Genomic DNA, 11,777 nt, shown 5'->3' on the forward strand with positions numbered 1-11,777 from the left:
CTTTCAGTTAGAAATAATAGAAACTTCCTATGAGGATGACAACATTTTCAAGCAGTAAAAGGTAATTTTGGGAAATAACATTGCCAACATTGTAAAGTTGTTAAAGGATTTGGTTCTTACACACAACACAATGTCTACAGAGTTACAATAAACTTACACAGTTTGAAGATGATGAGAGTAGAAAGCTTACCTTGAAATATTACTTGCTGAGGTGCTGTAGTCTTTTAGGAATGAGTAAAACAATGTCAATGAAAAAAATATTTGTGTGACTGTTTTACTCATTTCTCAAAAACTGCAGCACCTCAGCAAGTAATGTTTCCAGGGAAGCTTTCTACCATCATTATTTTCAAACAGCGTAAGTTTGATGTCAATCTATGGACATTATTCTTTGTGTCCTAGGTAGTACCAGGCTGAATTTTTTACTGAAATTGAATTTTAGAAGTTGTTCATGCTAAACTGTAATGGGTTATTCCTATGTTATTACTTTGACTTTTATCTAAGCATAGCAATTTTAATTTATACATTACAAATGGGTCGTAAATTTTAAATTGGTAAAGATAAAAAACAAACATAGACATGAAGAAAATGTACAGCTGAAATAACCTTTTGCATGATGTAAAATCTAGTTGCTTAAAAAAAGTGAAAACCACAAGGTAACAAGCATAGATGTAAGGCACAGTACTGAGAATATTAAATGGGTTTTATATGCCCTGGTGAAATTGGCATTACATGTAGTAAGCATGATTCATCATGTAGTACTTAAAGGCAGTGGACACTATTGGTAATTACTCAAAATAATTATTAGCACAAAACCTTACTTGGTAACGATTAATGGGGAGAGGTTGGTAGTATAACACATTGTGAGAAACGGCTCCCTCTGAAGTGGAGTAGTTTTCGAGAAAAAAGCTATTTTCCACGATCTTGATTTCGAGACCTCAGATTTAGAATTTGAGATCTCGAAATCAAGCATCTGAAAGCACACAACTCCGTGTTTTTTCTTTCATTAATATCTCGGAACTTCGACGACCAATTGAGCTCAAATTTTCACAGGTTTAATATTTTATGCATATAATGTTGAGATACACCAAGTAAAAAGACTGGTCTTTGACAGTTACAATAGTGTCCACTGTCTTTAAATGTTGAAATAATAATGAAAACAACCACATCTTGGGTTGTTTTAGACACCTTACCATAGTATTCATCTCAACTTAATATTGAGTTGGACACACAAATGTCAGTTTGGACGCTATACCTGATCCGAATTAAAGGGGAGAACATAAGTGTGGAATATTCATTGAACTGTGGACGATACACTGTATTTTAGTCAAGATGTCCTCCAACTGTCTTAGTACTATTTACAAGATCCTTATTGCAAGCTGTGACGGGATGTACCAAAATATTCAGCACGACACAGTGTGAAAATACAGTGCCTGACTGTGTTTAAGAATCAACAAGAGACATTAGACATTACGTCACTGCGAGGTGGAAGCAGACTTACAATGGGTACATGCATAGACCAAGGACAAGACATGCCATTCTGGTGAACAACAATGCAACATTGGGGCGTGTTCTGGCCAAAAGAACAGTTTTATTTTTAGTCAAACAGGTCAATACACTGCAAAATCACTATAAGTTGTTGCATTGATTTGTCAAACAAACTAAAATGAAAATGCATTTTAAAAATCTTAAGTAAATTTTTAAATTGACTGTATTTTTTTTCAAATTGAAGGCACTGCCAACTGAAAATTTCCTCAATTGACATTAACAGATTATGGTTTATTTTTACTGCATGTTTTTTCTAAATCAACAGCAAAATAAAACAATAATGATAAAAAAACGTATTTACAAAAACTTGCATCATGGTCAATTTCACACACGCTCTCTAGTGGTAAAAAATGACTACACATTGGTCATGCAGATGTTTGCCAGAGTGGAATGCACACAAAAGCCAGAAATGTGTAACAATGGAAGTTTATCCAGCCTACCGTCGCCTAGCCTCACAAGTATTCTTTTATACATGTTTGCTTGAGCCTTTTCACAAAACTGAGTTACATGCACAACTATGTTGGACCGACATATTGAAATTGTTTTTATTTTTATTTTCTATTTGGCAATTAGTAAGTACACATGAAGTAGCTGGGAAACATTTCAAAATTATCTACACATTAGAGTTAATTAATTTAATTCAAAATACATATTTCAGTTGCTGATGAACACAAAAGATAAGAGATGAGAACTATGTGATAGAGGTACTGTTTAGTTTACCGAACTTTTCCAAATTGTCTTCTGAGCCAGGCTGAATCTTTGTAGAATCGTGGGTCACCTAATCTTAAAGCTGTCCGTTTGTAGTAGTAATAGTAAAACACGGCACCTGCAATGTAACAATATTATACATACATTATATGTGGCCATTAAAAAAAAAGGACAGTGATATTGCCTTCAAGGAGTGTCAAATTTCATAGATTTTAAAACAATTTACTAACAGCTTTGCTGATATTTCTATCCCGCCTGATTATATAAACACTTTATTTATGAGTGCATTTTTACAGCATCATGAGGTGAATAGGAAAGTGAACTGTGAAATGCCAGATATTTCTGATGATCATATTCTGTGACAGTGAACGAATTAGATGCATTCAAAATTGATTTATATAACTCACACATCCAAACATTCTGAAAACTCTAAATCTCTCTATTGATCAACATGGATGGCTCTACCATGGAGGAACGACACACTTCCATGGCTCTTTGTAGACATCCACCTTCCTTGTCCACCATGACATGACCTTGCTCATTTGAGTAAAAAGCGTACACATAGTTGTGGTGACTTTTACATAATGGGACCATATGGAAAAAGTCCACATAAAATTTGTCTTTGTTAAACTGTGTCCCACAAACAGGATCCTTTAAAAAAGGGAATAATAGAATAGCGAATCCCCACAACTGTGTATGTGTAAAAGACTAGATGGACAAACAGGGTGGGAAACATTTATTTTGGGAAACAATGTTGAAGCCTCCGAAGTGTCCTTTAATTACGCATATAGGACTCCTGTATTAAAGTTTGGTGCGTATCATTAGTATATATGGCAAAAAAAGGATGACACATGATTAGGGCCACTGATTTTCCGTTTCAGAAAAGTGCAAATTCCGTTTGGCAAAAACATGAATTCCGTTTCAGGCACAAAAAATTCTGTTTCATGTTTTTTTAATTAGATAAAAGGTTGTTTAATACCCAGGGACACACTTATAAAAATCAATTTGAGATAAGTTGCACTGTTGACTTCGTAAAATGTTCATTTGAACTGACAAATTTCAAAAAAATACTTTTTTTTATAATTGTGGATTATTTTGTATACTGCTGTTCTAAAAAGGTTGCATTGTGACTGCAGTATCAATGCACATGATGTGATAGACTTGATTCCAAGTCTAAAACTGCAGTTGATTCTCTGCATCAGCCACATTGTAGGCTAATGACAGGAGTGTATCCACAAGAGGGCGCTGTTTCAGCATGATCAAAGACTTGGGACCAAGTCTATGGACGTGACCATTCTCCATCCACAAACAAAATGTCAGCCATTTTGTTTTCGCTTTGGCGACAGAATGTTGACAGTTTACGGTTTTATTTTAGACCTTTCCGAGATGAAAAAACATTGTATGTGTTCTTATAGATCATAGGTAAGCTAGTTTGTGTATTATTGTTGGTAAAAGAGAGGGACAAAATGCAATTTGGGTGAACAAAAAATGTTTAAAACGTGCCGCGAATAATGCCCTTCGCTTAACCATGTTGACAACGTGTGTACATCATGTGTGTAAACATTGAGGATGGTGTGAAGTAGAACAGAATGATCCACGGTTACGATCTCGTACTTTTTAATGGTCTGATTTCTGATGCCTTTTTAGTTTAACAAAAAGAATCTTAAATAAAGAATGCAATTTCAATAGTTTTGGCGTCAAGAAAAAAAAAAAAAAAAAAAAAAATCTAATTTTCTGAAATCCCGTTTTCCGTTTCAAAGGGCGGATTCCGCGAATTCCGTCCGTTTTCCGCGATCGCGGAAAATCAGTGGCCCTACATGATGCTTGTCTCACCTCACCAATAAAATAACAAAGATCCGTGTCCATTGTATATTAAATCACAATATCAAATAACCATCACACACTTCAGGTAGCTGCTATCAGTTGTTCGTAACATTGTTGTTTTCAGATTACTCATGCCAGTTCATACTTCTGCGAATGTGATTGCGAGTGAATTTTGACGTCAAGTCTTTGTTTTTGCAGAGAATGTAACTTGGCAAGTCATTCGAGTTGAGCCTTCAAACACTGGTCCCTTTTAAACATACTTTGACTATTTGATGCTTTACCTACCTACTCTCTGGAAGACATAAAGTGCTTGGTAACCTTCATTCCATATGTATGCATCAACATCTTCCCATCTCAGGGTCTGAAACCAAAACAAACCCTTCAATTAAATGCAATGAACATCAAGGTGTACACAAATCAGGGGCCCTCTCAGGGCACATAATATTCACATGTAAAACCAGGACCCAAGTGCTGTTTAAGCAGACAATATTGTTCTTACAAATTATGTGCCAAGAAAAAAATATCAGGATACCAGTCAGAAATGGTGCCCATGCTATCGTATTTTGCCTGGCAACCTAATACTAGTAAGCATAGTTTTGTTGTGATTGGCCACTTTTGTGCTTTAGCAACTCTATAAAATTGGGCCCAGGAAAAAGAATGCAAAGTCAGTCATTTTCCAGCCAACTTGGACGAGAGACTATTTCAAGACTGCATGCGGCCATTTTAGTTTTCTGCAATTATTGTGCACATCTGGCAAAATAACATCACACGGCATACCTGTAAGGCAAAATTTGCCAAACAGATGCCAAATGAAAAACTGTATGTCACCATTCTGCCATACACGCATGTCTAGTGAAATCATTGGCCATGACATCAATATGGTATCCATAAGCTGTGTCCACAGCAGGGAATCATAGTGCAATCAAGCTCAGTAATCTATGGGTTCTGTTTCTATGGTATACAAATAAGCAATATTGGCAAGTGACATAAATTGTCAATATTTGAAAAAAGGAATGTTCCAACGATGTCGAGTAAAGTAGAATGGAACATTCCTTCTTTTAAAGCTGAGTCACACCAAACTAGTTCTCAGAACATCCGAACCCATGCACACAAAAAAAAAAACGGGTTTGGTCTGGCTAGAGTGTATACCTGTGGTCGGACAGAACAGCTATATTTGACCCTTTAGACTAGTTTGTTAAATTCTATTAAACACCGATTGACCAATCCCGGTCAACTTCTTTTTGACTTGCCCTGTAGGTACTAGACACTCACTCAAAACGTCAGGCAATTAATTTTTAGGTAACATAACGTAACATAACAATTACAATTTATAAGGTAATGGGTTTTAAAGCACAGGTTTTCAAATATATTGGTTTAAATCTACTTACCATTGTCCATATATGAAGGCCCAAGCATAGAATGAAATACAGGAACAATATAGCGATTGTAAACTTGAACTTGTTGACGAGGTATCCAACCAAGCCGGCTTGAAATACGTATGTGTTGAAGAACATTAAGAATACAACTATGGTTGCAAAGATGAGACATATGTCTTGAATACTGGAGTAAGAAAGTATAAATGACAAATCATCAAATTAAGTTACAAGATTTATAAGATATTTTAGTTCAGACTGTCAATGAATCTTTATCTTGATGTCATGCCATATCATATTGATAACCAAGGTTAGTCTTGGTGCAAACCACCAGTAAACTCTAACCTGACTTAGTCAGATTAGTGTTTACAGGCAGCTTGTGCAATATACCACAGGCCTGATACTTCTTGAGGCAACGAAGGAGATTGCCTCCATGTCCCCTGGTCATTGCTTTGGTGCCCTTGAAATGCTCCAGTCAAAAGTTACAATACCCCTCATCTCATAGTGTGCCCTTTACCAAGGAGAAAATGCCTTGGTGCCCTTGCCTTTAAAACAAAAATGAAGCATACAGGCATGATACCATGGAGCTATACACAGGTTCGTGGGGGGGGGGGGGGGGCGCTGTGAAAGGTAAACGAGAAGCATCTTGTACCAGGGATGCACAAGATACAAACGTCATGTTGTTTTTTCCACTGATCCCATAGATTGGCCCCAAGCTTCAGAGTAGTTTGCAATTTGTGAATGTGTTTGGCAATGATTTTGGTACACAAAAAAGTATTCAGGAAGGGCAAATGAGATTTAGAAATAATCACTCAGCCATAAGCATCAACTAGTCTTAACTTAAAATGTGAAATACACGAAACTATTGTATTACTCATTTTAGTTGTTAGCACCAAAACTTAATGAGCAATGGAGAGCTGTTGATACTCCCTCTGAAGTGACATAGTTTTTGAGGAAGAGGTTAATAATAATAATAATAATAATAATAATAATAATAATAATAATAATAATAATAATAATAATAATAATAATAATAATAATAATAATAATAATAATAATAATAATAATAATAATAATAATAATAATAATAATAATAATAATAATAATAATAATAATAATAATAATAATAATAATAATAATAATATTTATTCGAGCAATCACATTTACAAGCACATATACATTAAAAATGTTTAAGAAAACAAAGTAAAACAACAGTGGGGTGCCCAGGAGAGCATAAAAGTAAAAAAAATAACTTTCGCCAAAAGGCGTATGTCTCCTAAAACCCTTAAAATACATTAAGGCAAGAGGGAGCATATAAAAAAGCACAGAAGATAATACAAATCACTAAACAATTTAAAAAGGCAAACAAGCATAGACATACACAGAAAAACACACATAAAATGATATACGTTAAAAAAGCAAGTCTATACATCAAAATGGTTTAAGAGCAATACAACAAAATTCCGATAAGGGGACACGTATGAAATGACATTGTAAACAGGCAAGTAACTCTATCTAAGAGCAAAACTGCAGGGGTTGAAAAAATTTGAACAATTATAAAAATAATTAAAAAGCATAGAACATGATACAAATCAAGGAACAAAAAAGGCAAACAAGCAAAACATGAACTTATTTCTCACTCAAACAATAAAAGTGCAACAAAGGGTGTTTTTTCTTTCATTATTCTCTTGCAACTTCGATGAACAATTGAGCCCAAATTTCCACAGGTTTGTATGGGATACACATGGATACACCAAGTAAGAAAACATGTCTTTGACAATTACCAAACGTGTCCATGGCCTAATCAGATGAAAAAGATCTACAAAGATGTTACTTACATAAATAAGACCAATTGAGTAACGTTGTCAAGTCGTAGAAGATCAGCAAAAGAATTGACAAATAAATCCACAAATATTAGAAGATACTGGAGGTATAGCACCCAGCGATACTGACTTTCCCTCATGGTGGAATTATCACAACCTGCAAAAGTGAGAATTAATCATTAATTGTTAATTGACCATAGCTATGTTGAATTTTAACTTATGCACTTTGGAATATCTACATTCTCTGATCTCTAAATGGCATGGGCATGGGGGTGGGGGCAAGAAATATAGTATATGGTTGATAGTATAAAACATTGTGAGAAACAGCTCTCTCTGAAGTGATGTAGTTTTCGAGAAAGAAGTAACTTTCCACGAGTTTGATTTCGAGACCTAAGATTTAGAATTTGAGGTCTCAAAATCAAGCATCTGAAAGCACACAACTTCGTGTGACAAGGGTGTTTTATTTGTTCATTAATATCTTGCAACTTTGACGACCGATTGAGCTCAATTTTTCACAGGTTTGTTATTTTATGCTTATATTGAGAAACAGCAAGTGAGAAGACTAGTCTTTGACAATGACCAATAGTGTCCAGTCTCTTTAAACTTGGACACTGTCTTGCCATTTACTAATAATTGGTGTGGTAGACTGTGGTACTACTGTTCGGGAGGAGGGTTACGTTAACGCAACTAAAACCATTTGTGATTCTTTGGGAGAAGAAGTTTTGTCTACACCCAATGTTCTTGTTTAGAGTATGTTTGTACAGGTTAAAGGAATGGCCCCTCATACTGGTTTTCCTGGCTGTCTTGAAGAATTTCTTGCTAACATTTTTTTCTAGCCCCTTGGCCAGAAGATTTCTATCTGGGGGGAAAGTTTATCAGAGCGGCTGATTACATAAAACCATGGAGGTAGTTCAACCTCCCTGATAAAACATGATGTTTTATGAAATTGGGCCATGGTGTGGTTCAAGATGGGCTGCACAAACTTCAAGCTTTTGGGAGCAAAATTTGCGTGAGGAAAATTTGCGCAAGCAGATGAAGTTTGCGCGCTTCATTTGGCCAAGCTCCTAAGTCCTAGTGTGAACTACTACTCGGCATAAATAAACATTGCTGCCGTGTAACTCAACTGTAAGCTTGCTTGCCCAGTTCATGGACATTGCCATTTGGACTTTAGTAAAGAACCTTTTTAATTCTTAAAGATTATTTTTGAAAAATTATGATGTGGAATATAAAGTTGCAGGAATGACTTTTGATTCGTCGTTCTACACTGCTGAGCTAAAGCCTTTTTTTACATCACCAAATTTGCACAAGGCTTGAAATTTGCGTGGAATATCTGGTGCGGCAGGCTTAAAAGTTAAACCTGCGTGCAAAAATTTAGGATATTTTGTCTGTATGGCGCACCTACCTTTTCACTCAACAAAGAAAAAGGGATATCTCAATGAGGTGAATTAGTACTATTAGTAGTTGCAACAACGTAACCCTCCTGCCGCCGTCAGCAATAGGTTTACGTTATCGCAAAACTAGTAAATTAGATACTATATTAATTTATTATTTCATATCGAATGAAAAAGTGGTGCCACCATACCGAAACTTTCCCCAAATTTCAATCAGGCCATCAAGTTTGCGCGCTCAGCGGAGGCTGAAGTTTCTGCGAGGATTGATTTGAAGTCTGTGCCCAACCCAACATGAGAAAAAAGTACAGATCTTACTTAATACTACTACCCAGTAACTGGGGCGCTGTACCATTTTTTTGAAATTTTGCCATTAAATATCGACAAAATTTCGGTGGCCGACAATGATTTACTCAATACTCACTCACTATGTCAATGACAATGACAACATTTTGAAAAAAGGAGTATCCTTGTTCCATCCCAACTTGATAATTGTCCCAACTATAGTTGGGACTGGTCCCAACTTGAGTGTTAAACTTGGGGCGTCCCAACTGTAGTTGGGATTTCACATAGAGCTCAACAGTACATAAGTGGATTACTGTACTGTCGGGTCCAAACTGTGTAGACTTAATTACAAGTCTGAGACTGCTGTTATTTTTCTGCATCAGCAGACTGCCGTCCCAAACTGTACCAATGGGTTGACGACTGTCCCAACTCAGTGTAGTCTGTGGGATAGGCCCGGGTTGATAATATTTTAGCTGAGTGGTAGGGATGGTCTCCTCATAGAAGATGGGACAGTTGTTACTCTAGTTGGGACCCCCAGTCCCAACTGTAGTAATGACTGTCCCAACTGTAGTAGGGATAGACCAAAATTATAACACAATATTTTATTTGGTAGAGATGGTCTCAACTATAGTTGGGACAGTCATTGGTACAGTTAGGACAGTCGTTACTGTAGTAATGACTGTCCCAGCTTTAGTAGGGATAGACCAAATTTATATTATAATATTTTATTTGGTAGAGATGGTCTCAACTATAGTTGTGATAGTCATTGGTACATATAGGACAGTCATTACTCTAGTTGGGACCCCCAGTCCCAACTGTAGTTGGGAAAGACCAAATTTGTTTAATAATATTTTATTTGGTAGATGATCTCAACTATAGTTGGGACAGTCATTGTTAACAGTTAGGACAGTCATTACTCTAGTTGGGACGCCCAGTCCCAACTGTAGTAATGACTGTCCCAACTGTAGTGGGGATATAGACCAAATTTATATTATAATATTTTATTTGGTAGAGATGGTCTCAACTATAGTTGGGACAGTCATTGATACAGTTAGGACAGTCACTACTTTAGTTGGGACCCCCAATCCCAACTGCAGACATAACTTAACTTCACTTGTTCAAGTTGTCTTGGCCCCAGGCATGTTTGTTTGTTTGTTTGATGCCCACAAGTTCATCTCTATTTGTACAAAGGCTCAAACTGTAACACTGTAATTTTCAACATAAAACTATATTAAGAATTTCTTGAGAATAATTAATTTACCCACTCAACAAACCCTTCTACTATGCACCGCCACGCTCCAGCCACAAAAGTACCGTCCCTTAAACTACACTGGAACAATAACTACCGACTTGATTTCAAGACTAGCTCACACCACGAGGCTGTGCACACACGTCAACCACCACCACGCAGCATGCATCAGAAAACAACCCTGGTACCCTGCAACGCGCTGGTACCCTGCATTACTGTCCCAACTACAGTTGGGATGCCCCAACTTTAACACTCAAGTTGGGACCAGTCCCAACTATAGTTGGGACGATTATCAAGTTGGGGCGTGACATCCTCCTGTAACCTATATTCACGCACTGAAGATTTGAGAATGAGATAGAAAGTTAGTTTAATTAACAGAACCAAGAACAACTTTGAGCTTTATTTTTATTTGTCCGATGTCATAGCCCACCTGAGAGGAGAATTTCAAGCCCGTAGAACGCCATCGAAGCACAACAGAGGTCGTCGTATGCAAACGACCCCAAATTGTCGGCGTACGTTTTGCGTTACATAAATTCACGCATTTGTTTTCAAACGTCAATACGGGGACCCATTCTTTGTCGCCTTTTCTTCTAAACACTCGAGTCCGTGCGGCAGGGAAACTAGAAGGCCAATACTGCCAGTTATAACTATTTACCCCATCAATTGTTGGGTTTCTACCAGGCTAATTAGCTGAACCCCCATCTTACACCCGGCCGAACCTGTGGTGAAGCCATCAATTTACAAAACTAATTAGACAACACTAAAAAATGCTGTTTTTTCATAGTTAATTGTATTATAACAAATTATGAATAATAAATGAACGTATTTTTTATCAATAAGGCTTCTGATGTTTTTGGGGTGTTTTTTTTAACCCACGTGCAATTTACAATAAAATCGTAATTTCTGGAAATTTGCAACCATCCACAGTAACTGTTGTTTGTATCCCCTCTGTTGTCATGTACAAATCATGTGATCTTGTAATTGAAGTAGTGAAGTATGGCAGACAACAAACGCAAAGAACTTTCATGGTTGTTTTTAAGTCATATCGGATCGGATACAGAGCCCCAGTTAGGCCTACTTCTCTAATCTCATGGTGCTTATACTCACTTTACTTGTACACGAACAGTTTGTAGTACTGCAGTGGCAGTGGTTGAAGGCTCAAATCAAAAGTTGTGTGTATCCATAAAAATATCACAAACAATGACATTTCACAACTTAAAAAAAGAGCCGAGACGTTGATTTGATTGTTGACAGGTCTAAGTTCTGTCCCTATTTCAGATGCAGACCGAACTATAGTTCAAATTAGCCCAACTTCCGTTGAAGCGACCGTTTTGATGTTGTGCACAGATCAGAGTGGGCGTTTGAGCGACTTGGGCACAATAACTGAAGTTGGGATTTTTGTCTAGGCTGATTCTATAATTGGGTAGAATATATCCACTCGCTTCGCAAGATTTTTGTATTTAAAGAAATACAACGTTTGTGAGCTGTTGTCAAGTCAATAAAAAAAAATAATACAAAGGAATAATTATTTCGTGATATTTTAATTTAAAAATATATAATTTTGACAACATATCAGGACTAA

At 36.5% G+C, this 11,777-nt stretch overlaps 1 protein-coding gene across 1 annotated transcript; it reads right to left on the reverse strand.

The window, feature by feature from the left end:
- Window positions 1-1,083: 1,083 nt before the first annotated feature.
- Window positions 1,084-11,551, reverse strand: LOC117291106 (transmembrane protein 138-like). Its single transcript, XM_033772633.1, has 5 exons — window positions 11,303-11,551; window positions 7,289-7,430; window positions 5,466-5,637; window positions 4,363-4,438; window positions 1,084-2,371 (listed from the first exon to the last, which is right to left on the reverse strand). The coding sequence occupies exons 2-5, from the start codon at window positions 7,411-7,413 to the stop codon at window positions 2,262-2,264; spliced, it is 483 nt and encodes a 160-aa protein (XP_033628524.1). The 5' UTR covers window positions 7,414-7,430; window positions 11,303-11,551; the 3' UTR covers window positions 1,084-2,261.
- Between the last annotated feature and the right edge of the window lie 226 nt (window positions 11,552-11,777).

Source organism: Asterias rubens, chromosome 6 (genome assembly GCF_902459465.1).
Source record: "Asterias rubens chromosome 6, eAstRub1.3, whole genome shotgun sequence".
Classification (NCBI taxonomy): domain Eukaryota; kingdom Metazoa; phylum Echinodermata; class Asteroidea; order Forcipulatida; family Asteriidae; genus Asterias; species Asterias rubens.